This window comes from Wolffia australiana, chromosome 11, assembly GCF_029677425.1.
Source record: "Wolffia australiana isolate 7733 chromosome 11, ASM2967742v1".
Taxonomy (NCBI): Eukaryota; Viridiplantae; Streptophyta; class Magnoliopsida; order Alismatales; family Araceae; genus Wolffia; species Wolffia australiana.
The window spans coordinates 12,894,087-12,918,192 of NC_135845.1; the positions used below are offsets into that span (position 1 = coordinate 12,894,087).

The 24,106-nt window shown below is 41.6% G+C and overlaps 1 protein-coding gene across 1 annotated transcript; it reads right to left on the reverse strand.

Annotated features, from left to right (window-relative positions):
- Window positions 1–1,119: 1,119 nt before the first annotated feature.
- Window positions 1,120–23,763, reverse strand: EMB2737 (embryo defective 2737). Its single transcript, XM_078582659.1, has 12 exons — window positions 23,489–23,763; window positions 23,312–23,376; window positions 22,822–22,920; window positions 17,683–17,815; window positions 16,966–17,025; window positions 15,891–15,950; window positions 10,507–10,629; window positions 9,641–9,712; window positions 6,673–6,810; window positions 2,592–2,747; window positions 2,308–2,409; window positions 1,120–1,314 (listed from the first exon to the last, which is right to left on the reverse strand). The coding sequence occupies exons 1-12, from the start codon at window positions 23,711–23,713 to the stop codon at window positions 1,282–1,284; spliced, it is 1,266 nt and encodes a 421-aa protein (XP_078438785.1). The 5' UTR covers window positions 23,714–23,763; the 3' UTR covers window positions 1,120–1,281.
- Window positions 23,764–24,106: the final 343 nt, after the last annotated feature.

Genomic DNA, 24,106 nt, shown 5'->3' on the forward strand with positions numbered 1-24,106 from the left:
TTGGATACAAAATTGAAGATAGAGATTTTCAAAAGAAGACAGTTGAGATGGTCTTTAAAATTCAGAAACAGATATGAACTCCATAGATATGTGAAATTGGGGTTTGGAAAGTAGCCTGATGTGTGGTTAGATTATAGAGAAGTATTTGCTTGTATTGAAATAACTTTTTTTCTAAATTGAGAATAGATTGAACTCTTTGATATCCGGCATTGAGTTGAGCAAAATTAACTTTGCATTGTTTTTATTCGGATTCACCAACATTTCTCACCAAAATTTGAACATTTTTGGTTGAATATGAATGTCACTGTTCCTGAGATAAGGGAAAAAATACTTCTAAAACGTTCTGGCCGGTGAAGTATTCATCACCTGAAACATCCAAGTTAGGATGTTTTGAAGAAATCTAAATTAATACCCAATGGAAATGATCTATAATAAATTGGCTGGTGTTAAGAGTCCTGATAAGAACACATCATAGAAGGCCTGTCATTAAATAACCGATTGTTGGGAATCTTAGGGTTATGTATACCCCTTGTAAAGCCATTAGTAGGGAAACTTTTGACGAATGATCACTTTGTAGTTTATGGAACAAGTAGCGGTATCCGGCTGTCATGAGGGTAAGAACTGCTGATTGGGAACTTGTAAAGGGTTTGTTCACCTATCGTTCTCTCTTCTTCTCTCTTACCTCATCTTATTTCTTGATTTCATAAGAAATCACTGAATAAACAACAAATGTTGATAACACAGTATGATTCATTTGATAATCATACTAGAAGTCAACTAAAGTTCATATTCACACACTGATCAACTAGTTATGTGTCATGCCCTCAGAGAGAGATTCACTATCTGCATGTGAAGAATTACAACCAAGGTCCACCTTATCGACAGAAACATTGAAAGAATATGTAACTACTCCAACCAAAGCCTAAAATCTACCACATGCACAGACAAGAAAATAAAAAATAATGCATCCACCATTTCCTTTTTTATTTGGGTTTTTAATCTCCCAAACGAACCAATAATTTATTCAGGGAGGATCAAGTATCGATGACTGAGAATTTCCTCATTAAAAAAATTTGATCAAGTCAGTAAAATATTCCCATTGTGTTCTAGTGAATGCAATGGAATAAAAAAATTGCCATCGAACTTGAATGATTTGCTCCAAGATTGATAGATGTCTGACAAACAAGATGGGGAAAGGAATAGAAGAATACATAGTTAAGATGACGTGAGAACAGACAAAATTTACCAGAATTGCGCAATTCTGCAGACAAAGCTCGCTCATCAAAAAAACCACCATCTTCTCCTCGCCTTTTTCTGAATAAAAAATGTTATTTATAGCTTTCTCAAAAACTCTACAAAACTAAAATTTCCTATTGTAAATCTGATATCTAACAAAATAAAGCTTTTCATTTTATGCTAGAGTCAATAAAATCAAAAGGCGAAAATAGGAAAATAATGATACTTGATTTCCTGTCATATATTCGATGTTTTGGTAAAAGTGGTTTTTTTTCTTTATTATGCCAATAACAAGAAAATCAAAGAGCTAAATAGGAGAAGAAATTTTTTTTTTTCCTCTTTTATATTCGATGTTATACAGAACTAAAACTTTCGTTTATGATAAAATCAAGGAAATCAAAAGGGCTGAATGGGAAAATAGAAAATTTTGATTTCCTGTTGTAATTCGAGGTTATACAAAAGTAAAGCTTCCCTTTTTATGAAACCAAATCAAAAGGGCTGAATGGGAGAATACCAAGTCTTGATTTCTTGCAGTAAGTTCCAGGTTTCACAAAAGTAAGGCTTTTCTTTTTATAATAACATCAAGAAAATAAGAAGGGCGGAACAGGAAATATTAAAATTTGATTTCCTAAGGTAAATCCAATGTTTTCCAAAATTAAAGGTTTTCGGTTTTTAGCTAAAATCAAGGAAATCAAAAGGGCCGAATGGGAAAACACCAAAATTTGAATTCCTATGATAAATCCTATGCTTTAAAAAGTAAGGGTTTTCATTTTCTATCCAAAACTCAAGGAAATCCAAAGGGCTGACTAGGAAAAAATATCACATTTTGATTTCATATCGTAAATTTGATGTTTTACAGAAGTAATGGGTTATTTTTTATGCAAAAGTCAGAAATCAAAAAAGGGCTGAATGGAAAAATACCATATTTTTATTTCCCATTGTAAATTCAAGGTTCTACAAACTAAAGGTTTTCTTTTTTATGCAAAACTCAAAGCAATCAAATAAAGGGCTGAATAGGAAAAATACCAAAACTGAACAAGAAAATAAAGATGGTCAAGTTTGAAGAGGAACCTTGAGTTCTGCGTTGTTGGACTTTCTAATCACAGAATCAGGAAGTGTGTTGCCCATGTTCTGCATGTATGGCCGCACCTTCTCTTCAAGCATTTCATTCAGCTGAAATCGCGTAACAAAAAATCATTCTCCCAAACAATTAGATATGCATATTTTGCACTTTTCAAGAACCCAAAGAAAACAGTTAAAAAGTTAGGTTATAATGGCTACGAGAAATAAATCATTACTTTGAACGTAAAGATATAAAAAAATATGTCAATTTGTTTTGAGTATAAAATACGAACTTTGTCTTGGCGCCACTTAGCCTCCCACTGGGCATCTAAGATCCTATCTGCCATTTCTTTCTGAGCGCTTAGAAGAGTCGTCATTTCCAAAAGCTTTTTTGGATCCTCTAGTTCCTCCTTGGTCCATGAAGATGTGCTAACAGGAAGGTCCAGTTCCTGCAGAGCAAATTTTGGAATTTCCAAGATATCAATCAAAAAGAACATGTCTTGAAGAAATTCAAACGTGTTCGTAAATTATTGGGTCAACAACAACTTATTAGCATTTTGTTTCTTTCGAATAGAAAATTTTAGTCAAATTAATGAAGCACCAAAATTGCTATTGAAGACAAGAAGAAAGAACAATTCTTGATACCCAAACAAAGAGATTACAAGGGGTTTTATAGGGAGCCCGAATGGGCTAATAATAGAAAGGGCCCTTAATGGGCTAATAATAGAAAGGAGCTAATAATAGAAAGAAGAAAAGAAAAAAGGAAAGGAGACAATAATGTCAACACTCCCCCTCAAGCTGGAGCGTGGATGTTTTCCACACCCAGCTTGGAACAGAGCTCCTCAAACCGAGGGGCATGAAGCCCTTTGGTGAAGATGTCTGCAAGCTGTTCAGCTGACGGAACATATGGCGTGCAGAAATTTCCCGACTCAAGCTTCTCTTTAATGAAATGTCGATCGATCTCAATGTGTTTTGTACGATCATGCTGGACGGGATCATGAGCAATGCTGATAGCCGATTTGTTGTCACAGAACAGCTGAACAGGGGAAGAAACCGGACACCTTAGTTCACGAAGCAGTTGGGTAATCCAAAGTGCTTCACAAAGGCCATGCGCAAGGGCACGGAACTCCGCTTCAGCACTTGATCGAGAGACCACTTTCTGTTTCTTACTCCTCCAAGTAATAAGATTGCCTACCAAGAAGGTGCAGTACCTAGAGGTCGACCGACGATCAACCACAGATCCTGTATAATCGGCATCAGTGTAAACTTCTAGACGCAGACCACTGTGACGACGAAACATTAATCCACGGCCAATGGTGCCCTTCAAGAAACGGAGGAGGCGATGGGCAGCATGAAGATGACTCATTCGAGGGTTCTGCATAAACTGACTTAGAACACCCACTGTATATGCAATGTCGGGACGGGTGTGGGTGAGATAGAGCAGTTTGCCCACAAGTCTTCGATATTGTCCGGGCTCAGCCGGATCTTCATTCTCATCCGCACCAAGTCGATGACTCACATCAATCGGTGTCGAAATAGGCTTGGAGTCTTCCTTTCCCAGCTCGCAAAGAAGATCCACTGTATATTTCCGCTGACAGATGAAAATCCCACTCGAAGAATAAGCCACCTCAATACCAAGAAAATATCGTAATGGGCCAAGATGACGTATGGCAAAGTCCGACGACAGATACATAGCCAGCTGAGTAATGGACTCCGTATCATCACCCGTGATGATAATGTCATCCACGTACACGAGAAGAATAGCCACTCCCCCGGACGTGGAATGACGGTAGAAAAGCGTGTGATCTCCATTACACTGACGGTATCCCCGGTTCTTCATGGCCATGGTGAAACGGCCAAACCAAGCACGAGGAGATTGCTTCAAACCGTACAGCGCTTTCTTCAGGCGACAAACAACTGAACTCGGAGTAGATGGCACTAAGGAGGCATATCCAGGAGGTAAGGCCATATAGATCTCCTCAGTCAAATCACCATGAAGAAAAGCATTCTTGACATCAAATGGGAAGAAGAAATAGGATACGTAGTACGATGATGTTTAGCAATTCGACAAGCATCACAAACAAAGCGGTCCACAGAGTGGCCTTGGAAAAGTTTTGGAAATAAACGATAAAGAGTAGCAAAGGATGGATGGCCGAGGCGTCGATGGAGAAGCCACAAACGCTCATGAGACGCCGAAAGGGGAACTGCAGCGGCAGCAACAGCGAGGGGAGACAAGGGAGATCGAACAAGATAGAGACCCTCATGCTCCTCAGCAATGGAAATCGTCCTCCCCGACACCTTATAACGATAAAAACAGGTATTTGGAGTGAATGTAAGATCTTGGTTCAGATCACGAACAAGGCGGCATAAAGAAAGAAGATGATGAGCAAGCCGTGGAACATGAAGGACTTTAGTGAGGTTCATCGAAGGAGAGAGAGACACACGACCAATCCCAGCCACAGTGAGAAGATCACCGGAAGCTGTTTTAACTTTGGAGGAGCCGGAAACGGGTTCATAGGTCACAAAAGCTCTAGGATTGGGTGTCATGTGGGCAGTGGCACCAGAGTCAAGAAGCCAAGTGGATGATGATGATGACGGAGATGGTGAAGGAGGAGGAGAAGGAATGGTGGACATACCCGCGTTAGCTAGAGAGCACGAGCCCACGACTGGAGGGTCAAGCAATCGCCGAAGACGTTCCACTTCTTGAGGTGTAAAGCCGGGAAGAGAAGCACTCGCCGAAGACGCTCCACTTGGAAGAAGACCATAGGACAGAGGCACTTGACCAGGCATCGGTACTTGGTTGACAGAAGGTGCAACCGTAGCGAGATTGCTCTGTTGTGTTCGCTTCCGTTGAAGCTTAAAGCACGTCTCCTTGGAGTGACCCCGCTTTTTGCAGTAATTGCAGAAAAGGGAAGGATCACCTTTGGAGGATTCCTCAGTCCGAGTAGATGGACCACGAGACGAAGCTCCTGCTCCAGTCGATGTGGTCGTCACCAAGGAGCGCGTGGAGGAAGACGAATGTGCTACAAGTGCAGAAGCCGGGGTCTGGGACTGCTGAAAGCGAGATTCTTCAATTCTCACGCTGCGAAGCGCATCCTTGAAGGAAAGCTCTTTCTCCCGGTGTATAAGCTGAGCCCGTACTGCTTCATATTCAGGGTTAAGTCCTATAAGGAACTGAAAAACCCGAAGTTGAAGAGTGTACTTGCGATCCACCGAGTGAGGGTCCGGAGGCATGTAGTGATCAATCTCATTCCACAGAGAAATGAGTTCTGTGCTGTACTCCATGATCGTCCTGTCTCCTTGACGCAGATTGGCGGCCCGATGCACTAGCTCATACAGTGTGGCAATATTTTTTTTCTTGGAGTGGCTGTCAAGGGCCGCTTCCCACACGGCCCGGGCAGACTCAAGAGACAGAAATTCACCCTTGATACTCGGTGAAATACTATCCAAAAACCATCGATGGACCACCCCTTCAACGTCTAGCCAGTCATAGTACTTGGAGTCTGTCTTGGAAGGCCCTTCTTCAAGTAAATGACGCATCAGTCGTCCCTTGAGAGTAATCTGGACATATTGCTGCCACTGAAGAAGGTTAAAGCCGGTGAACATCCCATCTGGAGGCATCCGAGGCAGAGAAAACGGTCCAGGTGAAGCCAACCAATTCCCCGACTCAAGAGGTGCCTCCGAAGCATTTGACGTTTGACCCGCACTGGGTGGCGTCGATGCTGGCGTCACACCAGAAACCGATACAGGCTCCGTCATCTTGATCACAGAATGAAGTGTCGCACGAGGAGCACACGGCTGCAGGAACGCCCGCGGCTATTGGCTGTGTGCGCGGCTGAAGAGTCGAGGAGGGAGCGCGGCCGTGACCGAGAGGAGAGCGCGCGGTCGAGAGGGAAGCGTACGCTGCCGAGAGAGAAGCACAGCCGAGGAGGGAGCGCGGTGCGGGAAGCCGGAAATGTGGCCGGAAAGAAGCTGCGCCGCCAGGAGCAGGTAGCCAACCGGAAGGAGAAGGAGCTCAAGATCGTGGCGAATGTAGAAACGCCAGAGATCGGAGCTACGGTCGAGCCCAGGAACCCGGATTAGGGTTAGGGTTAAGGCTCTGATACCATGAAGACAAGAAGAAAGAACAATTCTTGATACCCAAACAAAGAGATTACAAGGGGTTTTATAGGGAGCCCTAATGGGCTAATAATAGAAAGGGCCCTTAATGGGCTAATAATAGAAAGGAGCTAATAATAGAAAGAAGAAAAGAAAAAAGGAAAGGAGACAATAATGTAAACAGCTATCATAGGGTTTAGAAAAAGAAATTCACAAAACCCATTAAAAATCTATAATTCTCATAAAAAGAAAGAGATAACAACATTGAATTCTTACCCCCCAATTCAGAGGTCGCCGTGGAACCTCTAGCTTCATGACTTCTGCCTCCAATGATTTCTTGGCCCTATAATGCGGCACGTTTTTAATAATAACTGGATCGTCCCTAGCACGGACAGGATCTATGGAACTGAGTACCTGTAAAAACGAAAAATTATCAGTATAACATATTTCTGTTAATGTTATGTCATTACCAAAGCAATAGTAGCCAATGGGTCCAAAATATGGTTTTCCCACGGATCGGGCAAATAGGGTAACAGTCACAAGGGCACCATGATGGTAGAACCGGCCCAGACCGGACCAGTACAAGCATAAAAAAGGGAGAGGGGGGCTGCAACGCCGAAATAGGCATTGCAACAACTGAGACAGCATCAAGGATTGATCAGGAGAGTGGGGTCCCTCATCAACTTAACAGCAGCATCTCCGCAGAGTGCCTGAGGACAGCCCTCACACGTATCTCTCTCATCCCTTCCTCTCTACCTCATCTAGTCTTCATTATCCCTCTCTCTCCCTGCCTAACCAACATCTCTCTTTGGCTCAAGTGGACTTCGTGTCATTTTGGATGTCTATTTTGGTGTACGAATCCTCCATTGTATTTTGATTCTTGTCACACACAAATACAGGGAAAAATCAACATTAGGTTCCGGAGGTTGGGTCAGCTAGGCCAACCCAGCCCAGCCAATCGGGCCTGCTAGTACCAATGGTTGGGTTACCCAACCTGGTTGGCACAGGAAGCCCATTTATTCATTTGGGTCAGCTGCATTGGCGGTTGGAGTTAGGTTATTCATACAATCCTAATACTTGAACCAAGAATCAATGAATAACCGAGTTGATCCGTCCACAATAGATTCCACAAACAGTAGTTCTCCAAGAAAATCCCTTTCTCGAGAGTATCAAGAAGGGAAGGTGAGAAAGCGACAGGTTGAGATGCAGAATGCGACCAAGAGTACAGAACGAGAGTACAGAAGATAGAGATAGTGAGAGGAAACCGAATCAGTCTCCTCACAGTAGATGCCAAGGTCATGTCAAATCAGATCTCGCTCGTCCAGGGTTGGGAGTATCTCTTCGCCTCACCAGGAGTCAGCTACGCCTATCTTGAAGATTGAATTGATCCTTTTGAATAGCTCCAGATGTTATTTATATAAGGCACTTCTTGCTTCCAGTCTTTATTTAAAGTAGGCATATGCCAGTCAGGATGAGCGAGTGTGATGTCATCACCTTCTCTTTGAACTATGATAGGTCCATAAGGAACCTTATCAGTTACCCACCCACTCATGCAATAAAAAATGTATAAGTAGTTACATTACAAAACTACTTGATCTCACCCTACCCAGAGGACAGGTAGGCCATTCAGACAACCTTAGGTAGGGTTGGCCTACCTAACCAGAACTGACCTCATCAAGTGGCCAGGTCAAGGATCAGGTGAATTAAGGGTCCACTTGACTTTGGGTTGAGTCAACTGGCCAACCCAAACCCTACCACCCAACCCCAACCCTGGACGTGAAAAACCCTAACCAATACAAAAGATCTGGATAGATGGAACATTTTTTTTACTTCCAAGCCATCATTTTTCGTCTTGTTAAACCCGCATTGCATACTATCGTGGATCAGAAGGTACTTGGAAGTCACACGTTTTCATTATTATTTTTATTATAACGACTTTAACATTCCCAAGCAGCTAAACATCGCAGCATAAATCTTAAAAAGAGCTAAGACAAATAAATGGATAAGAAATCTAAATAAATGGACTGATATTTAATTCTGTCTCTTGTGAGATCCACTTAAAGTCAGGCTTACATGTAAGGACTACCATTGTAATCTCAGAGGTACAAACGAAGTTTGTAATGGTCCTGAACGCCGATGGGCCATTATTGACATTTAGATTAGAGACTTTATAGACCATAACAACAGAGCTTAAATCTACTGGGAAAGAGAGATGAGTTTTCCAATTAAAAATTCCAGGTACCTCTTCAATCTTCCTGAATCTATCTCATTTAACCCCCTTTTTTCTCTCTTTTCCCTTTCATACATCTTTTAAAATCCAAAACGGACCATAAAAGATTATCTGCAAGTAATTTTAATTATGACTATAATCATTACACCTCATCAGCATGAACAATATCAATCAGTAACCAGGCTTCCTACGTGCTTTCACACAAGAGAATATTAGGCATTAAATCTGATACGGTCCCGACTAAGGACATATTGCCTCCGATGTTATTTGAGGATAAGGAGAGTTCCCAGGGTGAAGAAGAGAACAGGAATGGTCGGGGAGGGGCCAAGTTGAAGGGATCGACCGAGGACGAGCCGCCTGAAGATGCAGAGAGGTAGAGACGATCACGAGAATGGGGATCATAGAGCGGGAGAGAGGACCCAGACTTGGAGAGGGGAGACAAGAGACCTTACTTCATACTTCTTGGCTACCCTCCTAAAGGGAGGGCATCAGTATTTAAAGGAATTACACACTAGCGAAAATGACTAAAATGCCCTTATGGGCTAATACGACGAGACTACCCCTAGATGGGTTGAAGATCCTATCGTTTCCCTAATGAGAATCGAGAATTCCAGAAGAATATGCGTGGACACCTATAATTTTTTTCATAAAAAAAAACAGTGAGCTAACGAAACAAAATATCAAACCCATGATGACTTGTGGCAGTGTAATCAGAAATTGAATTGCTACTAGTAGGTAAGCTTTAGCTTGAAGGACAAGAGCAATACAGAAACATGTAATTTACTAAAGAAATTCCTCCAAGGAATCAAAATCTAAACAAGAAAAAACAGTAATATATCTTAATATCTCAGTTCGCAGAAACAATATGATGATCAACATTTCAATTCATGCCGTTGCCAACATTGACATTAGGCTTCAAAATATAAGATGTTATAGCTGTCCAGTTTGCTCTCATGGCTCTAAAAAGTAGGTCTAGAAAAATAATTTGTACAATGATGATATATCGATACTTACAGACTGTAGGTGCTCCCAACCAGGTTTCCGCTGGGCTACCACGTCCCGAAGTTGGTCATAACGCATTGATTCCTTGATAACAGAAAGAAGGTCAACAGCTGTGCTTCAAAATAAACATATTGAATGGCAACAAACACTAAGGTCATGATAATCATTAGAAAATCAGCCCAAGCCATATGCTGAGTTACATAAATAAATGTTTCAACATTTAACTTTCATAAAACTTTTTCCTGACAGATTTTCATAGCCGTAAGTGTCAGAATCAAGTGTCTTTTCTACAGTATTATTGATCTTGTTCTCCAAAAAGACCTCCTTGCCAGAACCGACTATTTTAAAAGATTATCAGTCCAGACAATACGCAAAATAAGTCTTAATAAAACTACGAAAGAGGACAAGATAGACAAGATCGCCAGAAAATAACAATCGAATTCACTGTATTTATTCCATCTGGGTACCACTGCGTTCAATATCTAAGGCGGTGATTTCAGAATGAAACGTTTTTCGCCAAATATATCACATTAACCCGACCTTACAATCCCATCGAATTCATCACCGTGATTCCAACTCCAGCCAATCTATACCCGCTCAATTGGGTTTCACCCTAGCAAACTATAATATCACTAGACTAGGTGACATAAATATCTTTGATTAATTCACTAATTAATAATTCAACCACCTATTATAAATGTATCAAATATGGCTGAAACCATAAGTAAACTAACTGGTTCAGGCATGATCGCAAATGATTATTGCTATAAGTTGATAGGTATTTAATTGAATGAAAGATACAACCTTGACATCAAAATTTTGAAATCGAAAACCAGCCAACGGCACAACAGACGAGTGTAGAAGCAAGACCCTCAAACCTTATAAGCCCACCATATTTTCTGCTTAACTTCTTCATCATAATTAAAGCCACCCACAACTTGGGGCATCGTAAGCAACCAAAATGCAGCGATTTTTGGGTCCCTCATGCTATTTGTAATATTCTGCAGGAATAAAATGTCCAAGTCAAATCGGCCCTTTCATATAAAAGCAGTCTTACCTAGATGAACTACAAAAGGCTAAAAAGTTAGTTTTTTACAGCCAATGAGCAAGGATATAGAACACTATGGCAACTTTGCTTTTACAGTGTGTTATTAAGTACTTGATTGATTATGAAATGACACCCCAAGAGATGCCCACGTGATAACTATCTCGATGAATAGAGCCTTCAGTACCACATGTTTGAAGTCAGATACTTGTTTTATATTTTGTTATGTTTTTACTCCCCACCCCAATTCTTGTATTTCGTCTATATCCTCTTTGTAAAGTCTGTTTCATTTTTTAACCATTGTAAGTAACAGGGTATTGGATCTTAAGATCCGAACCCGATATGTAAGCTATAAAAGGGAGACTCTCCCTCCTCAAGAGTGAACGGGGAAAATATTGTTGATACCAAAGCTCTCTTTCCTCCGTATTTTCTCTTGCCTACTCTCTCATTCATCTTCTGATGCCTTAACCTGCGCTCACCAAGAATCGATGGTGCTTCCAACACCATAAAATGGAGGTCAGGGCTTCCAACACCATAAAAGGGCTTAAATTCGCAAATAATTTTCACAATGCATACGATTGTCTAGAAGTAATATAAGTAATCTTCGTTGAAGGTGTCATGCATATAAAATGGAAATAATTTATATTTCAGAAAAATATATATAAAACGCAAATGAAATTACAATAAAAGCAATGTAAACGAAGGTGTCATGCATATAAAAATGGATCTGAAAATACTCGGCAAACATAGAAACAAAATCTTATCTGAGCTCACACACAAAGGAGAAAAAAAAGTATTCATGAACAGAAGATTAGAAAGGAAGAGAGCCAAAAAAATGAGAGGAAACCTATGTCCGCATAAGGGAGGGAAAGACATCAACAGCTGAAAGCAAACACAAAGTCACAAACCAATCTCTTCTATTGAAAATGAAGACAACACTCAAAAACCAATTCAGGTTTCGTAAGGAAGTTAAAAATAACGTGACATGACCTACTAAGTGTGCAGAGTTTTGAGAAATAAAATCCTAACTATTCTGAAGAGCAGAGAACATGTACGATTCATAATAATCTGCCGTTCAATTCATATTTAAAGCCAATATGGATGGGTCGTGCCATTTTTAATAATTAAAATATCCATAATAGGGATTTGTTATCCTTCCTGTTCCTCTTGTTTCCCGTTGGACCACCTGCTGTAACCCTTTTCCGCCAAAAAGAAGAGACAAAGCAAAAAGAGTACCTCGTCACCATTCAACTAGGGTTGCCGTTACGATTCTCAATGTTTATTTGGATGAAACAGGAGGGGAGAAGAATTTTTCCAAAAAGAAGAGAAAAAGCAAAAAGACTAGCAATGGATCGAAATTAGAAAGTATTGTACGAAATAGCAACCCAGTGCCTTGGTTTTTTTTTTTAATTAATCCAATACCTTGTTTACAGTGGGCAGAAGAAGGAACTCGAAACTGAGACAAAAACACACTCAAAAAGAAGAACAAGAGGAAACCAGGTCGGTCATTGCTTCCCAAAGATGATAACTGAGCTGGATCGGCATGATTCAACCAACAGGTTGACAGATAGGCCTGATTGGCTTCTCCTTCTACCGGCAGATCAATGGATAAGCCTCATCAGCTTCTCCTTCTATATGCAGATCAATGGATATGACCGATTGGCTTCATCCTCTACCGGCAGATCAATGGACAAACCTCATCCGATTCTCCTTCTATATGCAGATCAATGGATATGACCGATTGTCTTCTTCCTCTACCGGCAGATCAATGGACAAGCCTCATCAGCTTCTCCTTCTATAGGCAGATCAATGGATAGGACGGATTGGCTTTTCCCTCTACCGGCGGATCAATGGATAGGCCAGATTGGCTTCTCCTATCTTCCTCAGGGGGCAAGAGAATCTCCCGTCCCCAACTGAATTTCAAGAAAGTACCATAGGCCATCCTTCCTAATGCGAACCCTTAAATTATAGCTTCTATCTTTTCCACCTTCAAGCAATTGAATTCTCCAATGCATGTCCCCTACGTGAGCCGCCATTTCTTCTACATATCTTATAATGATAAGCCCTCGTTAGGACCTTATCAGTTGCCCAGTATTTATACTTGGTTACATAGGGTAGGGTCTTGGAGGCCCTGGTATGATGGATCTGATCTCCACAGACTCATAAGGGCATTCATACAATAAGTGGAATACAAGCTTTATTAAAAGAAATAAACTAAGGACAGCGCCTCCTGGTATCCCTCTTCAAGCTGGGAGATATTCTTCATGCCCCGGCTGCTTGTCAGCCAGTGGATTGTTATTCTTCGTAGTCCTGTAGAGAGGGGATAACTGACACCAGATAAGTTTGTTGAACATACTCACCTAGATAATGCCTTAATCAATTTTCTTCTTGATATGCTTTGTATGATTATCTTGTATGGGACTGTGCAATATTGATTTCCAATTTGCCGTCAAAATACAGCATAGCTGACCTTTCTTGCAAAAGCTTTAACATCCTCAAGGGCCCCTTTAATCCACAGAGCATCCCATATGCCCTTAGCCAGTGCTCTGAACTTGTCTTCAGCACTCAATCTTGAAAATACATCATGCTTTTTGCTTCTCTAAGTAACAAGGCTTCCCCCAAAGGAGAAATACCCCATGTCAACCTCCTGCCATAATTGATCCTCCATTATCGGCATTAAGTGAACAACTCACCCTGAGGTAGAAAGCTTAAAGAATAAGGTATGGTCCCAGTCGCTATGTCTGTATCCCATCTCCTTCATAGAGAGAATCTCCCAAACCATGCTCGACATGATAGCTTCAATACAATAAGGTCTTTGTTAAAAGGCATACCTTCTTTTTCCCCTTTTTAACTCCATATCCGGGTGTAAATCCATAAATATCTCCACATAATCACCACAGAGAAATGCCTTTTTTACATCGAACTGATGTATCCGCAATCTCAATTTTTCAGCCACGGCCATCAGTATACATACAGTATTTGACTTGGCCACATGGGCAAATGTCACTTTATAATCTATCGCATATGATTGCCTATACTCTTTGGCTACAGGTATAGCATTACATCTCTTGCCTGACCCATTGGAGTTATATCTGATGGTGTATACACACCTACAACCCGTTTTGATCCAGCCACATGGAGCTGGTACCACCTCCCATGTGTTATTATTCGTCAGTGCTTCCATCTCCTTCTTCCATCTGGGGTCTTTCATTGCTTCTTCCCTGGTGTTTGGTATAACTTCATTGTTTATTTTGGAAAGGAGGCCGAGACATCCTAGAGAAATCATAATTAACGACATACAATACAGGGTACCTCCCTCCTTGGGTAAATGTCATCCTGTAGATCATCTTCTACTTGTCTCTCTTTTTAAATAACAGGGGCTTCTGCTTCTGCGTCAGATTCAGGAAAGTTTGCAGAGGGTCCTCTGAATTTTCATTTCTTCCATGAGCATTGATAGGCTCTTCCAATGATACCTGAGATTCCTTTGACATCAGACTCTCCTCAACCGAGTCACGTACTGGTTGACTTTCATCTTTTTCATGAAGTTTGGATACTTCTTCCCCTTCACCACTTCTTGCCAGCATAATCTCCAGGATTCCTTGGATGGACTTCGACTTCTCTTCCCTAGCTTCACTTAGTGAGGAGTAATACATCTGCTCTTCATGAAAAGTCACATCTGCTGAAATAAAGAACGTCTTCATACTCAGATTGTAACACTAGTGACCCTTCCGGGTAGCAGAACACCCTAGAAAGATATACTAGACTGATCTTGGATTGAGCTTGCCCCCAGGATTTTGAATGGGTACGAAGCCCATACATCCAGAGACCCTCAATCGAATCGAAAACTCACCTTCACCTCTGGAAAGTGCTTTGACATCAGCTCAATAGGACTCTGACATTCTAACTTCTTGAAAGGAAGCTGATTGATTAAAAATACACAGTCGACAAGAGTGCACCAGCCCAGAATTGACTGGGAACCCGACCCTAGAAGAGCAATGTCCCAGTAGTGTCCACAACATACCAAGTCTTTTTATCCCAAACCACATTTTGTTGGGGAGTTTTTCCACATGATGCCTCATGGAGAATACCTTGATCCCAGAAAAACATGCCCAATGTATTGTCGAAACAATATTTTGTATTCTCAGATCTCAATTTCTTGATGGTGACACTATACAAATTCTTTATCATAAAACACAAGTCCTGAATGATTTTGGATGCCTCTGACTGATGCTTATCTAAGTGGACCCATGCAATCTTGCACAGTTGTCAATATGGATTAAGGATCATTCCTTGCCAGAAACAGAAGGGGTTCTACAAGGCCCCCAAAAAATCACAATGGACCAGGTCAAATAGTGGATGACTTTGCTCGCTGATACCTGAAAAAGAAGCTCATTTGTGTTTTCCAAACTGACATGCATGACAGACAAGCTTGATACCCCACTTTTTTTACCAAAAAATGGGAACAGTGTTCCCAAAGTGATCAAAAGACGGGCGCCCAATTCTGGAATGCAGAATTATAATCTGCTTCAGCTTCTCAGGTTCATCTCCTACTGTCTATTTCTTAATCTGTTTTGTAGGCTCAGGCCTTCCAACTATCATAGCATCTCCAGGATCATCTTCAATTTGGAGAAGCCCAGACTTCCTCTTAATAGATTCAATCCTGAAATCATCTTCATTAAACAGGTTCTTGTTTTTGGGTCCCCAACCATTCTCCCTTGGTAAAGCCTACACTGCCATGATACTGGCTGCGTGGAACAAGACAAAGACGATTTGTAGAGATTCTGATAGATGACATAGGTTTGCAGAGCACATCTGACGTCACACCTCAAGTGTCTCTGATACCATGTTATCTTTCTTGTTCCTCCTACTTCCCCTTGGGCTACCTGTCATAACCCTAACTGCCAACAAGAATAGACAAAACAAAAAGAAGTCCTTGCCACCATTCACATTGAGTTGCCCAGTGTTTATACAAGGTTACATTGGTTTGGGTCCTGAAGGCCCCTGTATGATGGTTCCAATGTAAATGGATCTCATTAGGGACTTTATACAGTAAGTGGGTACACAGCCTAAGTAAAAGAAATCAACTAAGGAAAGCGTCTGGTGACAACTTCAGTCACAAGATGATGGGAAAGGGAAAATATAGTTAAAAAAAAGTAAAAGATAAACAAAATGATATAAATCATAAGGTAAGATGAATGCTATGTATGATTCTATCACCTCGTAAGGATAATCCATCTTCTTTAGGACATTGTAGGCTTTCCATGGCGGCTCCATAATCTGTATACATCAACGTGAATTTGCATAGATCAAAGGATTTGTAGAGAAATCAACAGAACTATTTGTTAAATGATGCTTAAGGATGGTATTTCCTTCACTCCAGCAGACGAATTTACAGGCAACTGAACTAATTTTACAGGAAAGGGAACGAATTTACAGGCAAGGGAACGAATGTTATGCCAAGGGAACTAATTTACAGACAAACACTGGCAACTCAGACAAGATGACTCACTATCCACGTAATTTAAAAAATAGTCCAAATTAAACTAGAAAGTTTTAGTGCACCGATACTCTCCAGTTAAAATGAAGAACATGGAATTAACCCCTCGCATGTTTCCTTCAACAGTTCCAAAAAATCTTGGTTCACCATGAGAATTTGTCTAAACATCTATCCTAAGATTTTCTCAGTTCTGAACAAATGAACAACCATCAAGAATTTGGATCGATCACCATGAACGCTGCTATCACAAAAGAAAAACTAATAAGCGCACTCCAATGATAGAAGTACTAATTAAACAAGGAGCGTAATCGCTCTATGAGAGGATTCAGTTTAGAGAGCCCAGTTTCGCACTGACATGGTTCCATCAGGATCCCCAACTACTGTCAAGGGTAGTTTGGTATTTCCCCTAATAATTGTTCGATTTAAATAAAATGTAGCCCATCCCCAATGACTTGCCGATGATTGGGTGGGAGATCCTTGGAAGGAGCACAGCCACTGATCTGGGCCGGTTGCATCAGGTTTGTTCCATCTTCCTTCCAAGATCCATTCCCCTAAAGAGACCGACAAAACGGTCTCTCTCAGGTAGTTTCTTGACCTTCAATGGATTTTACCACTAAATTTCCACACATTTTCCAAGAGTTAGGAAACTACTGGTTCCAGCAAGACAATAATACAGACTAATACAAAAAAGGTAAAAACAAGATGAGTATGAGAAAGTAAAAAGACATGGCGGTCATCATCTTAGTTAACTACTGAGGTGAATCTCATTAACCCTCCCACAGTTAGCGAACTCACATCATCTGCAGAAATACGAACTTGCAATTGATGCTTGCAGGTTGGACAACTCATCACACCCTGAAATTGGAGAAAAAGCTCGTTTGTCAACCAAATGATAAGATATATAAATCATATTAAAGTAACCGATGAATTTGGGGAAAGAAAACTCACTAATTTTTGCATTGATTTCTTATACATCAAGTGAATTTCCTCATAATCACAAGACATTCAGAAACATAGAACGAGATTGCACGTACATGACATTGTATAAACCCTCTCTTTTGGAGATCCTTTTCAAAGCGTGATAAACTATTTCTGACGAGACTAGTTTATTAGATTTCACTGAAATTTTCAGCGTCTCCTTTGGTGAATGTATCTTCATATGCAGTTCTATGAAAAGATGACATCTAATTGACAAGGAATTCAGAATGGTGGTTTATATAGAATAAGAAGAAAACAGATAGCGAACCACTAAATGGATCCAGTCACTAGAAAAATACTCTTTCAGACACATCTCCCAAAAGAAAATGATAAGATAACATAAAATTTCACAATTGCAACAAAAGTAAAGTCGACTCGACGAGTGGGGAGACACAAATCATAGCGTCTTATGTTTCTATGAGCGAATGGTCTAACGTAATCAAAAATAGAATAAAGAAGAAAAGAACGTGCCGGGAAGAAGTTCCTCGAGAAACTCAGGGAAATAAATAAAACTCAAGAGTAAAATTTGCATACCGATCCATCGCATTTAGGACAGTCTTTAGATGGTAAAGGTTGTGAAGGATCTAGAGAAGAAGGAAGGTGCATTAATTCAGCTCTGTTTTCAGCAATGGCCTCTGCAACGTGATCAATTGTCGGTTTCTGGCCACTATAAAATGAAGCAAGCCTTTCGTCAATAAAAATCAAAGAAACAATTCATATTTGTGTTGGAAGAAATATTGATTTGGCACGAGAAATACAAACCATGAGTAATACTCCCAGTTAAGTATGGGACAAATTACACGACCAATTAAAATTCAAATTTCCGGACGCCTTTTTTATCTTTTGGCTATCCTTTAAAGCAAAGCATTTGAAAAAAAAATATGACTGCCATCAGAAATCCATATAATCCAACCAAACGAACATAAGAGATTATGCATGTGAGCATCATCATCACACTAAGTTACATGAGGTTGATCCATGCTAGTGCACAGATGGAGAAGAAGTTACAGGGAGTAAAAGAATAAGAACGAACTAGGAGGATGGAGTAATTAAAAATAAGACGAGCTAGGATGATAGAGTAGGTTATAATAAGAATCAGCTAAGAGGACAAAGTAATACCCTCCAATAGCCCCCCAGTTACTGAAAAAACAATGAATTCTACACTTTTTAAATTGGTTGTGCTTCTTCTCTGCTGTGGGAGATCACAAAGATTGCAGAAGATGCCGATAAAGGAGACGCCAGACACTGTCAAGATTTTATCAAGGACATAGCAGCAGCTCAAGGCCATGAAGCTTAAACTTGGGTAATTCTCTGACTGCTTCAAAACCACCTCTGAGGAAGTGCCTCAGTATGTGATACAGTTGTCAGTATCCACATCCAAAAATTAGGAAGCTTGGAGTAAGGTCAGATGAAAAACCAAAGGTCTGAAGCAATATCACGAAAATACTCAAAACAGATCGAGTCTGAGGAAGCACAAGAAGTTCCAGAGGAAGAACGAATTGAAGAGTGAAAAGAATTGAGAAGAACTGGAGAGAGAGCCGAGTCATATCCCTCCGCTCTGGTCGCAGATTGCTCCCGCATCCCAGCCAGCCAAGTACAGCTCTCCTCTAGATCCGGAACTGAGGAATTTAAATCTTGCTTTGTGAACTCCCACCCTCACAATTCATAATGCCCTTCCTATGTGTCACGCACATGGTGAATTTCGGGTATCACACACATGCTTCTTTAAGGTGAATGGCCTTCTATTTCTGTCGTTGGTAAGTTCTATTAAAAAACTTATCAGTATGCAAGGGTTCAAGTCAATCAAAATCATCGCCAGATAATAATTCAATAATCCGTAGGGGAGATTTACCTTGCTTTCATGGTGAGCATGCTCAAACGTGGCTTAATTGTGTCCAACGAATTTATAAAAACAATCTGATACAAATTTGGAGAAATTGCATCTTGTTTCTTTACAAAAGGGGTGCTTTGGGCACAAGTGGCGAAGAAGACAGTGGCCACCTATTCTTCAAGGCTCGTTTGCCCAAGCTGTGTCGACCCATTAGCCAATCCCAGGGTTGGATGTCTCCTCTGTGGGGCTTTTCTAGACTTTATACATGGCGCCGCACACAGGGGGCAAGAGGGGAATGGACGACCCATCAGTGTTCTGGGTATTATGGTTACACAGGAATGAAGTCATCTTCAACGGACGGAAATTATCAAGAGCCCTTGTTGTACAAGCAGTGGCGTGTTTACCTCTACATGGTTTAAAGGTCTATTGCCAGGTGTCACACGGTCAAATCCCAAGCTAGGTCTCTTGCTCGAATCTGACATGTGCCGGCCTCAGTGCTCGGAGCAAAACATTGAGCAGCCTTGATCTCTTGCAGCAGAAGTCTTTGCGATTGCGTAAGATGCATAAAATGCGTTAGAGGAGATGGTGGGGACGCAGCCCCGTCTGGGAATAGGGTCATTGCATTATTATCATAGAAAGGTTACATCGTAGTCGGGACGATTACAAGGAGGAAGACGAGGGGTAATCCGTCGAACGAGGCGAGGTGCATCGCGCCAAGGTAGTGTCGCCTCTCCACCTTGAGGCCATCGCTCTGTGCGCGCACAGCCGCTCTTCTGCTACACATGTGCCCCCGGGCCAGGTGCCGCACGCCCGCGGGCGTGGCGATCACACACGCCACCCCTGGCTTGGCTATCACACACGCCACCAGCATCCGCACTGACACCTTCACACGCAGTCTGCGCGACGCAACATTCGGTGCCTCAAGCTGGGCTCTGCGCCCAGCACTACCCGCAGGGACGCCGCACGCCCCATGCCGCCTCGGCGCTCTCAGTGTGCCACTTGCCTTAGTCTCCTGGTGGGATGTCTCCCAACCGCGCCCCACACACGCAATGCGCGCGCTACCCGCGCGGCCGCTGGCGCGGCACCATGCACAACTCCGTGCGCTGCATCCGCGGCACACCGCCCGGCCTGCGCATCCCACGCGGCACTTGGCGCTCACGCGTAGCGTTGGCGCCTCCGCGTGGCGTTTGGCGCTGGCACGCAGCGCTTGACGTGCGCGCGCTCACACCTGTCGGCCCGCGCGCCCAGCACACGCGGACTTCACCTCATCCGTTCCTCCTTGGGCGTGAACGGGCACGCACACCGTCTGTAGTGTATCACCACATACAGGGGTGATGGCGTGAAAGATCAGGTTTGGGCATCGCTACCCATAGATGACTCAGTCATTAAATATCGTGAGTCTCAAGCACGGACACGCCCTCCTAATAAGCACGCAGGCCTCTGGGCAGGGAATGCCGCCTAGTTAGGGGCCTAACACCAGGGCACAGGGTGGCCGTATGGGCCATTTATGTACTTAATGATTTTGTGTGATCCCTCCTATCTTTCTTTAAAGGAAAAATTATATTGGCATAGCAGCCAAACTATTTATTGACATCATCGACGCTCACTCTAGCAGGACTACTTCAGCCTTTACCCATTCATTCCAAATCAAATTTGGGATGAAAAAACAATGGACTTTATTGAAGGTTTACATATGTCCAAAGGTTTTGATACCATCATGGTTATCCTTAACAGTCCAAGCAAGAATCCCCATTATTTTAATTGCCTTCAAGGAACTCCATTAAAATTCAGTTCATCTCATCACCCTGAAACAGATGGTTAAACTGAAGTAACAAGTAGAGGGTAAGATATGTTACACCCCGTTATACAAATTAACAGAGGGGGACACGGAGGAAGATCAGGCATTTTTTTCAAAATTCCGGTAACAGAAGCAGACGAAGGGACTGGAGGCCAGAACAGCAGTAAGCTTCTGATTATCTCAAAGTCTTTCTGTCTTTCCCAATCTTATTCCTGGATTGGCTTCGATTTGGAGTTTGGTTTGACCACAGTTGAAAATTCTTTCCTGGATTCATCTGAATGTGCTTATTGATAGAGATCTGCATATCATGTGTCCACCTAATCAAGGAGCATGGCTAATATTTCCAAAATTTTAAAGAGGATAGGTAATACCATTTTGGTAGACCATACAGATGTCCTCAGAACACATTGTAAGTTCCAAGTCATTCACTCAGTACCATACCAGTTATGTTTCCCTTTCATTGTCGCCCTGCGTCCTTCTATTATAAAAACAAGCATCAGGTTACCTGGATATCTCAAGAAGTTTGTCACTTTATTTCAGATTGAAAGCCAAACCAGGCGTCTTATTATTTGGGAACCCAACCAGATTGCAGAGGTGGAAGGAGATCTTAATATTCAAGACCAAAGGTAACGAAAATACTGTCAAGCGGGGCACTTTTTTCTCTCCCCCCTCTGAATATTTTCAGCCAGAAAACGTTTAAAGGAATCTATTAATCAAAGTTGAATGGATTAATTAATCAGCAAACAGAACCATCAGATTAGCTTTTTCTCCCAGGTAAGAACTATTAAAAATTTCAGATAACATACAATACCAGTCAGCTAAGATTCTCCAGAGCCCAGGAAGGACAGGTGATACCATATCATTAAGAAATTTTTATTTCGTGAAAGTTATGCATCTAGTGAAAGACAACACATCATATGGATTCTAATTCCTGCCCATGTCTTCCCAGGAACTCTTGTCAAGTGCTGAAGTAGTCAAGAATAGGCCATGAGGCCCAAAGGATCCCTCCGTGCCAAATGGCAGGGGAAGAAGTCATTCCTATCTTTACTAAGTTGTTTCACGTAAAATTGTAACCCTCCTATCTAGCTATTTCAGACAGATATATGTAATGAAAGCTATGGTGCTTTAAGCCCCAGTATCGTGTCCTGAGGCAGTGCGGGAGACTCCCTTCAATCCTTCCACCTCTTTCCCTCCACAATTTCACAAAATTTCGACAATGTTCTTACTTAATACCTTAATTGAACAGGATAAGCAGCAAAGATCCTGAAGCTGCCGCTACATGATTAAATTGACTTAGACCTGTAATTTGCTCTCAGAAGAGGTATCAAAACATGCATTACAACATAACCCTATTCTAGTAGAGTCATAGCAGCAGTGGCCAACATTTGAGTCATGAAGTCACATGAGTAATGTAAAATCTAACAAGTAGGCCTTCGCGCAGATATCATTAATTACAGCCGGCACAGCGAAGCATTGGAGTTGATGAGAATACTTGTTATTTTTTTGGGAAGTTTATCAACCAATCAACCACGGAAACATATCAGTCGTGTGTTGATCTTCCCAGTTACAGGGGGGTATGCTTCCCGAATGTGCGGATCCCAAATACTTCTTAATTCATTACGTTGATCCCATACATGGATGTTCTGATAATGCTGCAATGAATCTTGATAGAACCTCCACGCCAAGAGAGAGATAAGTGGAGAAATCCAAAACCGATGGAACAAGACATGGGACTCACCGAAACCACATGATTGCTGTACCACAAGGAGAACGCGCATAGTCAAGAGACAACTCTCACAATTTGTTTACTCTTTTCTTTTCATCAAGAGAAATCTACCCCTGAATCATCATTAACTTTTTTGTTGCCGTCCATGATGACATGCCGGATATGTCCAACGAATTGGATGTTACCATTATTTGGAGTTGAAAATGAACTCATCTAAAGCCACAATTCGATTAATTAACGTAAACCAAGACATCGCATACTATTGCATTTCTAACATTTAAACCTACATAATACATTAACTTCAATCGTCAGGAGTACCTTTTCAAGCCGTAGCTTTTCAATCGATAGTGGACTTTCCCCGAACCTTTGCACATAGAACACCGCAGTGCTTGCCATCCATTGCACGTCCGACAGTTCCTGCTTTCAGAAAAGATGACCAAAATTACTGGAAGAATCATCCAATCGGGCAATTTAAAAAAGAAAAACAAATCATTGGTTCGTTTGGGGAACGTGAACAATACTTTATTCGATCCATTGGCATAATTCCACATAGAAATGGTGGCGCATGGTAGAACGAGCGTAAGGCCAAAAGACTTTACGAAAAATAAAACGTCGAGAAGACTGGAATATAATGCCCAAAAACTTTTAAATTTCAGAAAAAATGTACCAATTGAGAATAAACGACTCAGTGGAACACAAAAATAGGGAGAACAGAAAAAGAAACCACCCGAATGATACCATACAGCCACTCATCGCATACAACATCGAGAAATTTAAAAAATAATTAATTAATTAATGCAAATATCACCTCTGGCAAAGTACTTTTCTTCCCAATTCTAGCGCGATATCATAAGTGCCGATAGTCGCCACCGCCTAAAACCATCCAAAGCGGGAAAAAAAAAACTTAACATCAGGTAAATGCCATTTGCCAAGCCGCCGCAAAGCAGACACCCAAGAACAATATATAGAAGAAAAACAGACTTACAAAGATAGCGCCGAACGAGAGGTCGGAGACAAGCTTAGGAATGCCGAAGCCTCGAGGTGCGGATCCAGCAATGTCGAAGGGGAGAGTAAACGGTGACAGAATTACCTTGATCGGCAACTCGAGCAAATCAAGAGCGACATGACCATACCGCGATTGCAAGACCTTGATTCTCACATCGACGAACTGCTTAACCTGCTGCGCGAATCGATCCGTCCCCTTCGTCATCGCCTTCTCAACTGCCGCCCTCGCGCTCGAGCTTCGAGCAGCAGAAGATAAAGCAGTAGCGCGAGAAGAAGATTATTCAGGCCAGTTATTGTACTATTGGGCTTTTACTGGGCTCATAGCCCGTCCAGTAGCTGAAATTCTCTTTTGGGCCGGCATTAATATATAAGCCTACTCCCCTTCTAAATTTTAGATTATCAGCACTCCAAATTAATATCCCTGTTCCCCTTTTGAATTTGGATTATCACCAGCCCAGATATATAACCTAATGGCACTTTTGAATTTTGGATTATCGCCAGCCTAAATCTATAACCTTGTTGCCCTTCTAAATTTTGAATTATCACCATCCCAGGTATATAACCCAGTTGCCCTTTTGAATTTTGGATTATCACCAGC

Excerpts from the sequence above, each read along its gene's own strand:
- EMB2737 (XM_078582659.1), bottom strand. The coding sequence starts at position 23,713 with ATGACGAAGGGGACGGATCGATTCGCGCAGCAGGTTAAGCAGTTCGTC. Across the intron at positions 22,921-23,311 it reads AGAAAAGTACTTTGCCAGAG|GAACTGTCGGACGTGCAATG; the intron begins GTGATATTTGCA and ends TTCTGAAAGCAG. Across the intron at positions 1,315-2,307 it reads CCAACAACGCAGAACTCAAG|AAAAAGGCGAGGAGAAGATG; the intron begins GTTCCTCTTCAA and ends TTTTTTATTCAG.